Genomic DNA, 19,252 nt, shown 5'->3' with positions numbered 1-19,252 from the left:
TTCTACCCAAGAGCTGACTGAAACAGATGCAGGGACCCACAGCCCAACATTGGATGCAGCTCAGGAGTCTTATAGAATAGTGTGTGTGTGTGTGTGTGTTTGTGTGTGTGTATGTGTGTGTGTGTATTTATTTACATATTGTATGCACATGCAAGTGTCACTGTAAACACATTGATATCAGAGAACAACTTCCAGGAAATGGAACTGCCTACTATACATGGGTTGTATGAGTTATAATGGCCAGGTTTGTCTCAAACACTTTTACCCAATGGGCCATCTCACTGTCCTCTATTTTTCCTTGTAACCCCTTTACTAAGATCCAGAGCTGTTGTAGCAGTTTTCATCCCCACCAATATTTAATAAGTGTTCCTTTTGTCAGACATCTTCACCAGCACTTGGTTATGTTTTGGATATTATTATTGTTTTTGCTTGTTTGTTTTAAATCATAACCATTGTGCTTGCAATGAGATGGAATCTCAAAACAGTTCCAAAAGACTTAAAAACAGACAGGCATATTGATTCATGTCTTCAGTACCAGTACTCAGGAGCAAAGTTAGAAGAGTCCGAATTGCAAGGTCATTCTGTAAGACCCAACAGTTTCAAGAACAACCAACAGTATGAGATTCTCATTCAAAAAGGAAGTCAATGAAATAAAGATCTATATATAAAAATGGTGATTGTGAGGTGAATGCCATAAGATTCTTATTTACCTAAAACTTTGGTTTTCTTTGATATCCAACAACCAAATCACATGTATTGTTTAGCAACACTCAATATTTATGTCTCCATGCACTGTCCCTGACATTTATTCAGCTATTCACCAAAGTCACATTCCACAACAACAATACAATGTTTAATAACTGAATCAAAGTATTGCACAGAAAAATCCTGGTTGTTTCAATAATGTTGAATTCTTGGTAGTTAGTGAATTAATGAGGACAATATTTCTTTACTAACCATTATAATATTCTCTCAATTATAGAAAAAATTATAAATTTTCTCTTGCCATTGTAGTTTCATGTACAATAGTGTTTATATTTGCAAAATATAAACAAGAAATATAGGCTACACAGGTACAGTGCTGCATGCTTTTGATCCCAGCACTCAGGAAGAAGAGGAATAAAGATCTCTGTGAGTTCAACAACAGCCTGCTCTACATAGCAAGTTCCAGAACAGTCATGGCTGCGTAATAAGACCCTGCCACAAAAATAAACAAATAAAAGATATCAATACTGATTTTATAATTGTGTTCATATCCATAGTGTGCTTAGGGTATCAGAGTATAAATTATAGATAACAAATGGAAATTAAATTATAATTTAGCTGTGTGTCACTTCTATAGTCTTGTTCGGATATTTTAGATTTTATTGTATAAGTACAGAATTAAATGATGAGAACTTTACAGACAATTTTATTTTGTAAACCTCTAATCATTATCATTATATATGTACCATAGTGAATTAAACACAATAGGAGATACATGTGTAGTAATAGGGAGTAAAGCAGTGAAGGACCACTCACTACCTGTTAAAAGAATACAGACGCACATATGTTTCTGGAATATCAATTAAAAACAACAATATAAATTAGGATTTCTTATTAGAGTTTCAAAAATATCAAATATTTTCATATAACATTTATGACTTACATATTTTTAGTGGTCAGTGCTCACAAGAATACCAGTGATGAACATAACACAAATCCTGTTTCAACTTATTGTGAAAGGATATAAGATATTTAGCCTGTATGGTAATAATGCTTGGAACAACGTTTGATTTAGTAATGATGTAAACACATTGAATTCTGTGATTAGCACCAATGGTACTCATCATTGCTTCAGATCGTGGGCCAATGAAATTTGTACTAACTGATGCCATCTGTATGATTGTAGCTAGTACAACAAGTTTAGCCATCTTATAATATGGCTGTTGAAAATTTGATGTGGATTACTTGATATTTTGATATTTATAGAAGTCAATTATTTTTAAGCACTGCAATTTTCCTGAATGAGAGAATTTTTTTAATAATACAAAAAGCTGACGAGCGGGAAGCAGCAACCAGTTTGTATCTAAATATGGAAAGTAATTGTCACCCAATTTGATCATGTTTTAAGAAGAAGAATAATGGAGTTCAGCACAACAAAATCAGACATTTTCAAAAGAAAGAAAGAAAGAAAGAAAGAAAGAAAGAAAGAAAGAAAGAAAGAAAGAAAGAAGGAAAGAAAGAAAGAAAGAAAGAAAGGAAGGAAGGAAGGAAGGAAGGAAGGAAGGAAGGAAGGAAGAAGAAAGAAAGAAAGAAAGAAAGAAAGAAAGAAAGAAAGAAAGAAAGAAAGAAAGAAAGAAAGAAAGAAAGAAAGAAAGAAAACTAAAATGTGGCTCAAAGGTGCTGTTATAGAATAATATAATGAAAAAACTGAACCTGAGAATTAGAAAGAATGCTTAAGTTTCTCTCTCATTTGTGGCACAAAAGGAAGGGTGGGTGTCAGCTCAGATACAGAGCTTTGTTTCTGGCGTTAAAAATAAGCAGTAGCAGGGTAGAGATATCCCTGGTGGTTCTTTTAAATATTTAAATGAGGAAAGGCCTGATTAAGAATAGTGTAGAAGGCAGACAAAGAAATGCAGGATAAAGGGAAAAAGACTTTAGGGCAAACAGCTTGAGGCTGTCACTGATTACCTTGGGCTGGTAAGCGTTTAATAACTTGCTTGCTAGCTGGAAAGGGAGAGATGAGAAAGGAAAAGAAGGGAGGGGAGGTTAGAGGAGGGTAAGGGAAAGGATGGAAGGAGAGGGGAGGGGAGGGGAGGGGAGGGGAGGGGAGGGGAGGGGAGGGGAGGGGAGGGAAGGGAAGGGAAGGGAAGGGAAGGGAAGGGAAGGGAAGGGAAGGGAAGGGAAGGGAAGGGAAGGGAAGGGAAGGGAAGGGAAGGGAAGGGAAGGGAAGGGAAGGGAAGGGAAGGGAACTGCAGGGCAGAAGGGAAGGGAAAGAAGGGAAGGGAAGGGAAGGAAAACTCAAAGCCTGCTTCAGCATACTGCTACCTAAAAGTTTCTTAATTCTGTTACTTTTCTTTATGTAAAGATTTATATATATTTATCAGAATTGCTTGCTTGAAACAATGAAAGCATGAATCATACTTACTCAGTGGATTATGTTGTTTCTACTCATCAAATTGTAAACATTCTAAAAGTGTTATTAAGGATTTTCTAAGTATTAAGCCCCATGGTAGAAGTTTAAAATATGTTTTGAAGTGCATTATTAAATCGACAGGACTGGATTCCTTGTTACATTTATTTTTAGAATTACAATACTTTTACATTAATAAAATGCTCTGTACAAAAATGATATTAAGCATGAATATTTGCCATTTCTTATTCTGCAACAGTGACAGACTCTGATGTTATCTTTTATCCTTTAAAAAAATGTATTTACTTATTCCGTGTGTTTCTGTGTGTGCTCATGTATGCTTGTATGAACCATGTGCATACAGAAATCCTCAGAAGCTATAAGCAGGTGTCTATTCCCATGGAACTGCAGTCACAGAAAGTTTAAGTTACCATGTGTGGGTTGTGAAGCAAACCTGTGTCTTCTGCAGCAGCAAGGTGAACTCTTAACTACAGGCCCATCCCTTAGTCTCTCCCTATCCATTTTTATTTTATTTATAGTAATATTTAAAAAAAAATCTAGGCTACAATTTAACATTCAAAATAAAAGTATTTTCTCAAAACACATTATTTAGCTCTTAATAAAAATGGAATTATGGGATTTGAAGGGAAATGGATAGAGCTTGAGGCAAACATCCTAGGTGAGGTAATCCAAATCCAGAAGGACAAACATTGCATGTTTTCTCTTATACTTGGGTATTAGAATTTAATCTTTAGATATGTGTTTCATTTAGAAAAACCAAAGGCTAAGTATCTAATAAAGGATCTGCCAGCAGGCTGATGAGGATTTCCCAAGGAAAGGGAGTATAGTGAAAGTATAACTTAAAAACAAAATTCTAGGCCTTTAGGCCCAGGCTTGGGAATGTGACCTCTGTGACTTAATGCTCCAAGGTATGCTAATTATAAAACAGATAGCAACATTCCTCCACCCACCCGCTTCCTGGGTTCAAAGAGTGTTCATTCAAAGAAAGTCACCCTGACCATTGCCGGAACCCGCTATGCAAATGTGCTATTGTTAGGGGCTCTTAGAAACCGTCTTGAGAGATAAACTGCACAATTACCAGGTATTCCTTGTGACTCTTATGACTTTGCACTTCCTTGGGACTCCTAACTGGTATCTTTGGTATTTTCCAACAACACCCTCCCCACTTCCTTAAGTTGTGGTTTCTTCCTTTAAATACCCCCTTACCCAGCTACTGGGGTGCCAAGGTTCCTCTACCCCTGCATGGTGTATGACTGTGGGCCCAAGAGTGCTCTTGAATAAAAATCCTCTTGCAGTTTGCAGCAAGACCGTTTCTTGTGGATGATTTGGGGTGTCGCCTCTCCTGAGTCAGAACGTGGGGGAGTCCTCACGTTGTGGGTCTTTTAATAGTTTTTGTTTATAAAGAAATTGAAAGTAAAGCTATAACAGGAGGACTAAAAGTGGATGGATGAGAGGATGATGTAAAAGAGGGTATAAGAGGAACGGCAACTCACACTGAAGGCCTCATGAAAAGTCTCCTGGAAACCTACTACTGCAGCAACTTCCTAAAATATGTCAATATGTGAAAGGAACATAAACAGAGTTCCAGGTAACCGGGGAGACAATGCTGATATTGTTTATATGCTACCAGTTGATATATCAAGCACCAAGAATGTGTTACATCATGCTGAGTCCTTTGTCAAAGAGAAGTTGAGCTTGTGCCAATTAGAAGTTTTACCCCAGCTGACTAGTTTTAGAGATGCTAGAATGTCCTTTGCATGCTACTAGTGGAGAAAGTAATCAGCAATGTTACCTAGCTATGAATCATGTGACCTATAATAGTGAACAAAATGCAGAATATACTGGTACAATAGGATCAAAAATAGCATGAGAATAACCTGTCATGTTTTTGACTGGATTCAAGATTCACTCTAAATGATGATACCATAACTGGTAGATCTAAAACAGCTAAAAATTTGACACTAGATATGTCACAAGACTTAAGGGAAAAGCCTATTACAATTATTTTCCTAAGTGAAACAGAGAAAAAATACCTCTCATATTCGTATAACAATACCCTTATATCAAAATAACTCTTAGTTCTATTAGATTATTTTGTCTTGCAATGGATGTTAATTAGCACAGAGAACATTCTGCAGACTGAAAGACTTTGGAATGCTCAGCCCTAAAGGGCCGTTTTTATCAAACTCTCCATGAACCCAAATCTTGAATAAAACATTTGAATGGCCATTATGGCTTTTGACTGCTTATACCTAAATGATAGATATTGTTAGTGTATTTATGGTTATTATGGTTGATAGCTTGAAAGTTCTGCAAGAGCCTGTGTTGAAGGTTTGGTCTCAAGCCAGCAGAATGATTGAGATGCAGTAAAAAGATGATGATTTTCTGTTCCCTGACTGGCATGAAGTGAGAAAATTTGCTACAGGAAAAACTGATTGCCACAGTTGCCTAACACAGGTGAAAGGAAAGGGAGCTTAGTATCTATCGAGAAAAATTCTAGAAGCCTTGCACCAAAATAAACATTTTTCTTCATTAAGTTGAACATCTCAACTGCTTCATCACAGCCAAGGTAAATTGACACATCTATCCTTTCAGACACTGTCAAAGATGGTTCCTCTGTAACAGAAATGTTGATAGTAATGAGAGTCAAGGTCATTTGATGAACATTTTAAATGAAATTTCTAGAAATTAACAGTAGTAACTGTTGCAGGTAGCTAAGGAATTAATATATTTTAGTAAGAAATAAAAGGAAAATAGAGCCTCCTTGGGAACACAGAGAGGAAATATTTTAAGGGGAGATGATACTAGGATTGTTAAATTCTCTTCTAAGAATTTAGTTTTATTTATGTGGATATTTCGTGTCTGTGTCAATGTTTGGCATGTATATACAGGTGATGTTGAGGATTGCATCAAGTCCCCTGGAGCTGAAGTTACAGCCAGTTGTAAAATGCTTGGACCTGAATTTATGTCCTCTTGGAGAGCAGCAGACACTCTTAACTGCTGATAGATCTCTCCTGACACACACACACACACACACACACACACACACACACACACATATATATATATATATATATATATATATATATATATATATATATATATATGCAGGAATGATTTGAGAATTGTGCCTTAAGTTTAGTAAATGGTTATTCACATTTAGTTAGCTTTTCACAGCAGAGAAGAAACACTTGAAATAAGTTATTTATAGTGTCTAAGTTATTTATTGTGAAATATAGTTTCAGATGCTTCTTGTTTATAGTTACTATAGTTACTCAGATTCATTGCTTTTGACCTGTGGTAAACCAAAATGTCAAGAAGCCAAGATGCTCAGCTGATAAAAATCAGGGAAGAGAAAGCAGAGAAGTATTCTCTAGATTTGCTAAATCACTATTTTACCTTGAAAATAATAGATTCAGCTAATTATTAGAGCAAAGACATAAGTATACTTAGGTACGTGAAAATAGAAAGGAAAGCCAATCAAAGTTCGACAGATAGATTTTCAGAGTCTTTTATAAAGGAGTATCAGAAGGAAGGAACAATAGCGGAAGATAATGTAGCTTTGGGAGATGTTTGTTCATTTGAGTGTGTTTATCCTACCAGAGCTAATAGTTCATGCCTTTGTGGAAAACAATGGGCAAGACTTATTTGAAACAAATTGGTTATACATAAAAGATGTATCTAATCATGCACTGTGGTAAATTTTATTTACCAGTATTTTATTAACATTGGGTATCTCAATAATATCATTTCCAATGACTGAGCACAATAATGCAATTTAATTCAAGCTTTAAATGTACAACCATGACAAAACTTGACTTGTGTGATGAATGTCTTTTGGTGTTCTATAAACAGGTCTTGTTGAAAAGGCCAATATTGTTTAGTGGGAAAATGAAATCTTCAGTTAATGATATTGTTAGCATTTTTCCACTGTAAATAAAATCATACCAGCTTTACTAGAGAGGATAAATTTAATAATAGACTATTGTTGAAGATCTTTAAATCACAGATAGTTGAAATATAACCACTGTGTTTCAGGTTAATTCCTTAAATTGATAATTTGGAACCTTTTTAATTACATACAGGTATCCTGCTTTAAGTCTATAGAAAATAAGAATTTACAGTTCTACAATTGGTGTGCTGGGAATTTGTATTCACATTATAGAAATCTTTATATTGTCTAATATAAATGAAAATGTTTCTATATCAGAAATCTTTTTGAACTCATATTCTGAAATAAATAAATATAGTAACTATCTGCTTGCTTTAATTAGTTATATCTGAAGTATTCCAGTTGATAAATATATAGCCAAAAACATGCTCCAAGATCTCACAAAGACACTTGTTCAACCATGTTTGTAGCAGCATTATTCACAATAGCCAGAAACTGGAAACAACCTAAATGTCTCTCAACTGAAGAATGGAAAAATAAAATGTGGTATGTCTATACAGTGGAGTATACTCGGGTATTAAAAGCAAAGACATTGTGAATTTTGCAGGCAACTGAATGGAACTTGAGAATACTACCCTGAGTAAAGTAACTCAGTCCCAAAAGGACATGCATGGCATGTACTCACTTATAAGTGGACATTAGCCATAAAATGCAGAGTGCACATGCTTCACTTGACAGAACCAAAGAACTTAATGAAAAAGGTAGGCAGAAACAAGAATGCTTGAATATCACTTAGAAGGGGAAATAAAATTGCCATAAGAGGCAGATGGAGGGAGGGAATTGAATGGGAGTAGGGTTATGGAGGGAAAATGGGGGTGATTCTGCACCAGCTGTGGGAAGGGACAGGAGAGATGATCAGATGGCCATGAGAATGAATGGAAATCTTCAACAGATTGGGATGGGGAGTTGGGGATCATCTCCAGGATATGACAGAGACTGGGATAAGGGAGGCACCCAAGAAACTATGGGGGGTGACATTTGCTGTAACTTACAGAATTGGAGATATGGAACCTGAAGAGGCCACCTCCTATAGCCAGGAAAAACCCCAGGGGAGGGATATGGACAACAACCCACTCACAATACTTTTGACCCAAAATTTATCCTGTGTACAAGAAATGCAGGGATGCAGGATGGAGCAGAATGGCCAACCAATAAATGTATCAACTTGAGATTCATGCCATGGGCAAGCACCAACCCCTGATACTATTAATGATACTCTGTTATGCCTGCAGACAGGAGTCTAGCATGGCTGTCCTCTGAGAGTCTCCACCCAGCTGCTGTCTCAGAGGGATACAGACACCTACAGCTAAACAGTGGATGGAGCTTGGGAACTCTGATGGAAGAGTAGGGGGGAAGGATTGCAGGAACTTCACAGGAAGACCAACAGAGTCAACTAACTTGGACCCTTGGGGCTCTCAGTGACTGAACCACCAACCAAAGAGCATACAGGGGCTGGACCTAGGCTCCTGGAACATAGAAGCAAATGTGCAGCTTTGTCTTCATGTATATCTAAAACAACTGGAGTGTGGTCTGTTCCAAAAGCTGTTACCTGTCTATGAGATATGTTCTTCTAGCTGGGCTGCCTTTTTTGGTCTTAGTGGGAAATGATGTGCCTAGCCCAGCAGTTTTGATGTGCCAGGGTGGGGGACTATGTGGGGGCCACCCACTCAGGTGAGAAGGAGGGGGATGGGGGGAAGGCTTTTGGGAGGGGGTGGCAAGAAGTGAGGCAGTGAGAGGGATGTAGAGTGAATAAAAAAATAAAGAAATAATAAAGAAACAATTTTAGAAATAGGGACCTTCCATCTTTTCCTTTGCTAAATAGTGATTTCTTAGATAATACAAAATTCTTACGAAAAAAAATTGTCTGATAGCTGTTCTCATTTGTCATACTAATCTTATAAGCTTAGAGATAATATTGAATACAACATGTTTAACAAATAATTACCTTCATAAAATTTTCTATTGGTTTGTTAAAAATGTATTATTCGTCCATTTGCAATGGTTCCCACATCTGTCTGTAAAAGCACTGAGCCATGTTATTGATCAGCAGCCTAGGGAACTTATCTCCACTACCAACAGAGTGCAAGTTTGGTTAGTCTCCAGTATCTCTTCGTCAAACTATCTTATTTCAGGGCCATTGTCTTCTGCAACAGACTCCTGATTCAATGGATGTCCCTTGCTGTATTTTCCCTGTCTATGGGAAGTCAGGCTCCAGAAACCTAGTGTTTTATATTCTTATTTCTTTAACTGAAGATGAAATAAATTTTTTGATTGTGGTACAGTATAATTCAGTGTATTCTGAAGGATTTATTGTTACTGTGAATCAATTTGTAGATTTGAAAGAGTGCAAAAGTCTGAACTTAATAGTTACTAATGATGTCTGAATCCTCAAAACTCTGGAGTATCTACAGATCAGCTACTAGTCTCTATTAAGTCTGTTGCTACAGAGCAAATGGTAGCATTTAACCAAACCGACTGAACAATAAACACCCTATTATACTCTTGTACAAAGTGCTAAGTTCAGTATTAAAGTTGATCATCCTGTCTAAAAACAGTGGCTGTAAAAAAGGTATTTTCTTTTTAAATCTAGAAACATTATAGTTATCAGTTCTCTTTAATAAAAGAAAGAAAGAAAGAAAGAAAGAAAGAAAGAAAGAAAGAAAGAAAGAAAGAAAGAAAGAAAGAAACAAGGTTTTCTCATGAAACTCATCCAATCACAGTTTCTCTCTCCACTTCTCCAAGCTGCCTCTAATCTCCCCTCTCCCCTGGATCCATTTGCCGTTCATTTCCCATTAGAAAAAAAACAGATATCCAAGGTGAATACTTTATAGTTGCTGAAAGGACTCTTCAGGTAACAAGTGCGTTTAACCTAGGCTTCCCATTCTCCTGTAACCACTCTCTCTAAGGGACTTGGGATTGTTGCCTGGTGTTTTGGCTGTCCCTAGCAGGGAACAGTTAGCTCAGAGCTATACATCCTGAGCAGACTCTTTTCTCTACCTCTCTGTTTGTTTTACTCTTTACATATGCATGTATCATTTCTTTCTTTGATTCACACTGAACATGGACAGATGACAGAGTGACAGCATTGTGAATTCTGTGAAATTCTGTGAAATTCTGTGAAACCTTAACAAAGAGACAATTATCACATTATTCAGCACAAACAATACTTGGGATGACCATTATACGAAATTTCTTGCTTGAATAATTCTTAAGCAAAGAAAAAACAACAGGTTATATTTGTTCCTTCATTAAATACTTATTGAAAAATTTAAATGTACAGACATGATAATACATGTGAACACATTTGTTATTATTTTTTATATTGTACAGCATGAGAGATACATGGTATAATGTTATAATGTATTGAATACCACTTACTGAACAAAATATAGAACAATATTTTGTTATATATTAAAATATTGGGAAACAAAAGTTTTATAACTTATGTTTGAGAAACTTACTACAGTTTAGCAAACAGAGAAATAAATTAAAAACAATTTTTAGTCCAACACATGATATATATATATATAAATGCAACTGACAATGTCAATTGTAATGACTATCAAAATATTTATCATTCTAAGGTAAACATATCTTCATATATTATTAGAATTAAAGTAAAAAGATTTCTCACCTAATCTACATTCTAGCATTCATACAAAACTGCAAACTGATGTAGTTGGCAGATGTGGATCATTTAGCAACATATATCTATATATATGGATATTTTCTTTATTTACATTTCAAATGTTATCATCTTTCCAGGTTTTTCCCACGGAAATCCCCTATCCCCTTCCCCTCCCTCTGTTTTTATGAGGGTGTTCCCCCACCCAACCACCCACTCCTGCCTCCCTGCCCTCTCATTCCCCTACACTGGGGCATCTAGCCTTCACAGGACCAAGGGCCTCTCCTCCCATTGATGTCCAACAAGGCCATCCTTTGCTACATATGCAGTTGGAGCCATGGGTCCCTTTATGTGTACTCTTGAGTGGTGGTTTAGTCCCTGAGAGTTCTGGTGGATCTGGTTGATTGATATTGTTGTTCTTCTTATGGGGTTGCAAACCCCTTTAGCTCATTCAGTCCTTCCTCTAATTCCTCGATTGGGTTCCCTGTGCTCAGTCCGATGGTTAACTACAAGCATACACATCTGTATTAGTCAAGCTCTGGCAGAGCCTCTCAGGAGACAACTATATCAGGCTCCTGTCAGCAATCACTTCTTGGCATCCACAATAGTTCTGGGTTTGGTGAGTATACATGGAATGGATCCCCAGCTGGGGCAGTCTCCAGATGGCCTTTCCTTCAGTCTCTATATTTGTCTCCATATTTCCTCCTGTGAGTATTTTGTTCCCGTTTCTAAGAAGGACCAAAGCACCTACACTTTGGTTTTCCTTCTTCTTGAGCTTCATGTGGTCTGTGAATTGTATCTTCGGTATTCCAAGCTTTTGGACTAATATCCACTTATAAGTAAGTGCAAAATGTGTGTTCTTTTGTGACTGGGTTACTTCACCCTCATACCAGTCAGAATGACTAAGATCAAAAATTCAGGTGACAGCAGATGCTAGCTAGTATGCAGAGAAAGAGGAAAACTCCTCCATTATTGGTGGAATTGCAAGCTGAAAAAAAAAAACACTCTGGATATAAGTCTGATGGTTCCTCAGAAAATTGGACATAGTACTACCTGAGGACCAGCTTTACCACTCCTAGACATATACCCAAAAGGTGCTCCAACATATAACAAGGAAAGATGTTTCGCTATGTTCAAAACAGCCTTATTTATAGTAGCCAGAAGCTGGAAACAACCCAGATGTCCTTCAAAAGAGGAATGGATAGAGAAAGTGTGGTACATTTACACAATAGAGTACTACTCAGCTATTAAAAGCAATGACAATGAAACTCTTAGGCAAATTGATGGAATTAGCAACATAGTTAAAGGAAGGATATTCATTGCAAAATGTGACTAAATCTGAAAATTACTCATTCTATTCTGAATAATAAAATAAATCCTTTTGTATCATCTTATCCTTGCTATGTGAAGCACAAACATTATGTATTATAAACTTAGTATTTTGATTGCCTCATAAATTACTAAAACAGTAAGGAGTTTTATCCACATATAGTATTTGTTAGCATATTTTAACAATCTTATGTAAACAACGATATCCTAAGTTTAAATAAATCTTGTGTCTGCCTTCATGCACTTTCTTAATCTTTAGTCCTTCTGAAGCAGTATATATACTATACATTTCCTCATTATCTATTCTGATGGTCAGCTGTACACTGTGTAAACTGAGTCTCAACAAGCAGTCATTAAATGTGGTAAGATTGAAGGCAAGTTTACAAAGTATAAAAAACTTGTCATGTGACCTCAAACTTCTTGCAGATTACTGTGAGTAAAATATTCAAAACAAAGAGAACCAAACTGAGACAAGGTGTTGACACACTGAATATGTATAAACAAATGGCATAATGTTGACTTCAACTATGTATTTTTTAAAATAATTTTCAGAAATTGACTGAATTTGTTACACAGAATGTCCTGACAAAAACAAAGAGACTTGAGTGAAGTTGGCATCATTTAAAAAACATCATTTATAAGGAAAATAAAATGTTCATAGGGAAGTTCTGTAAATTCACACAACTCATAACTAGAAACAAAACTAGATATTCAGGAAAATGTGGAGGCTGTTTTGCTACACTTTGCCAAAATATGATAAGTATAAAGTGATTCTCTTATTTCTAAAATTGTTCAAGCCACTGAAGGATTTTTGTAAATATGATAAAATATTTTAAACTTAGAAATAAATGGAGATCCAGCATGAAAATAAATAAAACTACATCTATATATCCTATTCTATATTTTATTGTAATATTGTTTCTATGGAGTAGAATGATCCTGATTAGAAATTTCTTTCTAATTCTCCCATTCCTCCTACTTCCATGTCTCTAATCTAGATACACTCCCTTTTCTTCTCATTAGAAAATAATCATGTTTCTAAGCGATGATAATAAAATTAAAGAAGATAAAAGCAAACCTAAAATGCTGAAATAGAGCAAAGAAACATGAGGAGCAAGGCCAAGAAAACACACACAAAAAAAAAACCAGATAGACATGTCACAAACTCAGAAAACCTATAGAAACATTAATCTGGGAACCATGATACATACCAAAGGGCCTGTAGGTAAACAAGGAGAAATATAAAAATAAAAAATAAGAAAAATTTCAAAATGCCCTGACACAACATTATCATAAATTGTCTGTTTGACAAGAATGTCACTTTGGAATTATAGTATTTCAATGGGTATATATATCTGCTCTGTGTAAAGCCAAAGGCGAAAGAATTCAATCCGTGCAATAGGCAACAAACAAGGATGCTGTCTTCTCCTGAATGACAGTTGTTCCACCATGTTTTCTGAATCATAACACCTGTCTTTACAAAATATGTTTAACAAATGATTTAATAATTGCATTGTTATAGCACAGAATTCTCTTGTTGCAACTCAGCTGTTTTGCCAGAGAATGACTGACTTGATTGTGAGTTATAAGCATTTACTCAAAATTTTGCTGAGACTTTTAAAGCTTAAGAATTAAAAACAAATTCTACAGTTCAAAATGAACACTAAGATGCATTGGTGTTCTCAGGAGGAGAAGGTTATATATGATAAGTGAGTAGAATCTAAAAAGTCTAACTATTTTATTTGTCAAGGATTGATTATAACAATTTTGTAGCTTTTTAAAAAAAACATAACTGATGTATTTGTCATTATTCTTTCCAAAGTGGTTTTTTAATACATATTGAGAATTGTTCTTATTTAAAAATACTTTTGTACCACTATGCATTTGATCAGAATTGCTTAAGTGCAAATTGAAGTTCCCATTAAACTTCTCAAAACTATGTATAGATTGTGATGGTAGAACATTTCAATAAACTTTTGAAACTGGCCGGTGTGTTAGTTTTTCAATTCTTGCTTTTTGAAAACTATTACATTATTTTCTGGAGTAAAAAACCACATCACAATATTGTGAATGGGCAGCAAAAAATTTTCTGCAAACGCTTCACAATATTGGAGTTGTCAGCCACATTTCTTATACTACTAAATTAAAATATGAAAATGATGGTGATCAACCCAGAATTGAACACATGGTTAAGGTGAAGGAATAAGAGACTGCTGGAAACTTAGCTCTAAATAGAGTGTATCTACAGAACTCCCTCCTTGCAAGTGTCTTTTGGATGCAGCAGAGCAGCTGCACATATGAACGCACAGTAGTTGTGACAGCATGAACAAACCCTAGCAAGCTTGAGCCAGATCTCATCCCAGCATGGCAATGGGAGCTGGGCACTAAGTGTCACCCCTGGCTGAGTAGTTATTGGCAAATGTTAGCTCCAAGAAGAGGAAGAGGCAATTTTCTCTAAGAGTGGAGCCTCTGGTAAATCAAACACTCTCCAGTGAACGAATGCATATCCAAGAGCATCTGGCAAGAACAAATTGGTCTTGAGGAGGAAAAAAAAATGAAAAAAAAAACCACCTCTATGCAAATTTGATGGGATTAGGACTGGATGGTAGGGATGAAGACATGGATCTGGGAGGGGTTGAGGTAGAAGTGAGAATGTGATCAAAACACATGAAATTCCCAAAGAACAACAACAACAAAAACCCCACTATTTTTAAAGAGGGCAAAAGTTTCTGACATGTGTTCATCATATGTAGAAAAGCATAAGAACCTTACTCATAATTTGTCTCATTAAAAAAAAATACATTTCTTATTAGCTGTACCCTTATCAGCTTTCGACAATTATTTAACTATATGACATAGTATATATTGGTGTTTCTCAAACTCATTGTTTCAGAGAACAGAGGGCCTTTTTCTTCCTGTTTAAAATTACAACTAAAAGACATATGAGAGAAAAATTCTGTGAATAAATGTTTCCCACAATGATGAAAAGTGTAAAACAATGAGAGATAATAATGATGAAACGTAAAGAAGCATCTACATAATTGAGAATAAAAACAGATTTTATAAATTTCATACATCAAAGCTTGATTCTAAGAAATTCAATAAAAATATTTTCATTCCATGATGAAGAGTATCCTAATGTGGATGTTATAGAAGAAAGGAGAATTGCACCCTCCATTGTTTAATATCATGGTCTACAGTAGTCTAATGAAAGTTAGAGACAGTTCAAAACTTCTGGTGAGGATGGCAGATGGATTTATATTTTTCAGCCATTTATTTCACACTGGAAAAATTGATTAGAACTGCTTGATAATTCAATTCTATCCATCAGGAAACAGGTGGGATTTGGAGAGTGTTATCACAATCTTTGGTTCTCTTACTTTGAAAGTAATCAGATCAAACTAAATATATGCAGTGATGCTCTCAGAATGATCAGTGAGCCAGTGGCTGGCACTGAGACTCATGAATCATGGTAAGACAAGACGTATATGTATTAGGCACTCGTGGCTTCCAACTTGTATGAAGCATATATCAGTTCCACAACCTTGAATGATTGTAGCCCAGAATAAGCTTCAAAGTTCAGGTCTTTTGGTACCTTCTGATGAGAGCTCAGATCAGCTCATATTTTCACTTTGTGAGACCCTGAGAAAATAATCCAATACAGATCTTTAAGATTTTCCACATACAGAGCTATAGAATTACATATTGTGTACTATATTAAACTCAGAAAATTAGGGTAATTTATTGTTATTGAAGTTCAAGAAATATAAGATACATGGCAAAGATGCCAAAGTGTGGTAGCCAATCCCTCACTGCTACTTAAATAACTATGTTATATATTTAAAATTAGAACATCTCAAAAGTATGTTTGAAAGTTATAGAATATGTCACTTTTCCTAAAGAAAAAATATGACAGAAATTTACGAAGAGCAAAACACTGAGACATCAAGAATCATATTTACAATAGCAATGATAGTCATTGAAACACTTTGAAAATGAATTTATAGAACTTGACAGCTAAACCAGAAAACATGCTAATGTCAAAACTCACCACCTGCTCTTATACTTTAATATACTTTCTACTTGTTTGAAGTGTAAACTACCCTAAAAATAACTTTTTAGTTTAATGAAAAGAACATAAAATTTTTTCCAAAAAAGCACTTAGAAAATATTTGCATTCTTAACATCACAGGGATTATCAAAATTATATTTAAACTTTTGTGATTGTGGTAATGAATATTATGAATTAACTTGTCAAGATGAATAAAAATGTCTTGCAAAATGATTAAAATGAAGATTGAGGTTGGGCAGTGATGGCGCATGTCTTTAATCCCATAGCTTGGGAGGCAGAGTCAGGAGGATTTCTGAGTTTGAGGCCAGCCTGGTCTACAGAATGAGTTCCAGGACAGCCAAGGCTATATAGAGAAACCCTGTCTCAAAAAGAAAGAAAGAAAGAAAGAAAGAAAGAAAGAAAGAAAGAAAGAAAGAAAGAAAGAAAGAAAGAAAGAAAGAAAGAAAGAAAGAAAGAAAGAAAAGAAAGAAAAGAAAGGAAAAGAAAAAGAAAAGAAAGAAAAATTCAGATTGAAATAATTTTTCCTTTGAAAGAGAAGAATTCAGAAGTGTATGCCACAAAAAAATTATTCAAAGCTTATATATATATGTTGATATTTGAGATAAACTTAGGAAGCATTTTATTTCCTTGGTACATTATATTTTAGAAGAAGAAAAAAAAACAAGAAAAAGAGGAAGAAGAGAAAGAAAGAGGAGGAAGAGGAGGAGAAAGAGGAGGAGGAGAAGGAGGAGGAGGAGGAAAATCATCATTCTACCAGATAACATTTATTTTGCAAGTTTCTCAGATATAAAATGCTTAAATTTGGACTGTTGCATTTATACTACTTTCAAGATTGTTTTGTAGCATATTCTTTAAACAATTATATATAGAGAATACTACTATGATTGAGGGGGCAGATTTTCCTTATATAAGTATTATTGTTAAATAAATGAGCAGAATGTTATTAATCTATGATTTCTACCAGAAATATTCAAAAATAGATTTTTTTTACCACTAAGAATTTTATTCCCTTTAACATATGCATTTCCATACTCCTCAGCAGAATTGAGATTTCTCTATACCACCCATTACTCTTTGACCTTTTACTCTAAACTATGGTTCATTAAGCCTTGTTTTGATTTTGTTATTAACTTCTAAGGAAACAGAGGAACATTGTTCCTATGCCTAGGATTAAGCTGGTGTGAAAACATAAAAGCTAGTAACACTAGATATTTACAGTACATTAGTGATTGATAAGAAAAGAAGTTCCTTGGGGAATAACACGTCTAATACCTTCTTCTGGCTATCTCTGGTACTGCATGCATATCTATGGTGCACATAAATAAAATAAAAATAAATAAATCTTTAAAAAAATGAAGCCATCTCTTCACAAGATTTGGGACCAATAGGTAAATACTAACACTATACTCCTATGGTACATAGTCTTCTATCATCACATTTGGAGGATTCCTGTTCACATACAGTAAAATGGGGATTGGTGTCTTTTTTACTACCATCACTTACCTTCATAATATACTTTAAATCCGTGAGCACTAACAGCAAAGTCACTGGTCAACCGTAGTGAGAACACAGATTTGGTACTTGTCACTGGTGGTGGTAGGTGGAATCCTGTTAACCTAAAAAGCAAAATGAAATTGTTAGCAGTGTAGGCATTAAAAGGATTTCTAAAGGGATTAGAAGGCATGTTATCAAATTCCCTTTTCTTTCTCTTTATTCATTTTACACAGATATTTCCTTCCAATTAATTATAACTTAGCCATCAAAGTACATTATATCAAGTAAACTTTATTGGCATTAAAGTATATTGCTTTTTATAATATCTATCAACAGTAACATATATTAAAATTCTCATTAGTTCAAACTTTGAGAATGAGAATTTTGCAATTTTGTGTCTAAGAATATTGTATGTCATTGGTTTTAGTAAGTGGTCCTTTAGAAGAAAATTTCATTAAATACATGATTCGTGTGATGATTCTAATGGGTGTGTAGATCAATATCCTTCAAATGACAAATAAGAACATAGGAACAGAAAAGTATATACAAGAAAGTAGAAAATAAATACTCCAGTACAAGTAACAGTAGTTTAAAGTCATTATTTTCCAGGTACAAATAATATTCTATGACAAAAAAAAGCAGCTAATTCAGCTGCCAACTCAGAGATATGTATGTTTTTCCATAAGACAACATATATTTTTATAGGCTCAAGAGTGTTAGTTCCTGTTTTGTTTTATTATTTGTTAAAGAGTAATATGTGATGTTATAATGAATTAGTTATTTAAAATTTCAGGTTAATCATAGTTATAATTCATATGACATACTTAAGTGTAACTACAGTATTACTTCTTCCTTCATGTTAGTAATTGCTTAAAATGACTAGTGACTGCTAGTACTCATTCAAAGCCTCTACGTTACCTGTGATACTATAAAAAAAGTTTGTGTTATTTTTGTACTTTGACTGAAATGTCAATGCAATAAAAGTAGCATATAATATCCACTAGTATTAATGGCAATTGTTTTAACTGTGGACCTTTTGAAAGTGCCAGCTTTTTTTTCCTTCAGAGCCTAATGGATCCTATTTTGAGAACCATGGTTTTAGAAGAATTCATAGCATGTGTGTTGGGTAGTCATGAGGTGTCAAGCAGCAGGGAAAGGCTTCCCTGCTAGGGACTCCCTTTGTATATTTTGAAAATTTTGTCAAACCTCAAAGAGGATTTACAAATAAAGTGGCCCTGTCTTTTTCTGAGAAATTCCTGCAGCCAGGCTCCTCCCCTATACCACTCTAACTGTCAAAACTACATCTCCAGCCTTTGTAACTGTCACATAGGTTATCTCCAGCCCCTCAATAGGACCCTCTCCATATTACACTAATTTTAGGCAAAACATCTGAATCAAATGCCACTAATGTATGAGCAGAGAAACCCATCTTTTTTTTTTTTTTTTTTAGTTTTCCACAAAACAAACTCCTGAGCATAAAAACTCACCAAGTCTGAACAGGAACACACACACACACACACACACACACACACACACACACACACACACACTGGAAATTTCTACTCTGGAATCCTTTGCCCTCACAGGAATTCCTATCCTAAAGGCTGGATCTGCTCAGTTCCTGGCTGCCATCTCCTTGTAGCA

The 19,252-nt window shown here is 35.1% G+C and overlaps 1 protein-coding gene across 3 annotated transcripts in view; it reads right to left on the bottom strand.

Annotated features, from left to right (window-relative positions):
- Csmd3 (CUB and Sushi multiple domains 3) overlaps nt 1-19,252 on the bottom strand; it is a 1,262,970-nt gene that overhangs the window by 1,073,451 nt on the left and 170,267 nt on the right. For all 3 annotated transcript variants that reach the window (XM_029469819.2, XM_021183659.3, XM_029469820.2), the window contains exon 3: nt 17,618-17,730. In XM_029469819.2, the coding sequence (XP_029325679.1) occupies nt 17,618-17,730 (113 nt within the window). The remainder of the gene's footprint in view (nt 1-17,617; nt 17,731-19,252) is intronic.

Source organism: Mus caroli, unplaced genomic scaffold (assembly GCF_978045245.1).
Source record: "Mus caroli unplaced genomic scaffold, Mus_caroli_1 scaffold_16, whole genome shotgun sequence".
NCBI lineage: Eukaryota > Metazoa > Chordata > Mammalia > Rodentia > Muridae > Mus > Mus caroli.
This window is presented reverse-complemented; position numbering and strand designations above follow the sequence as displayed.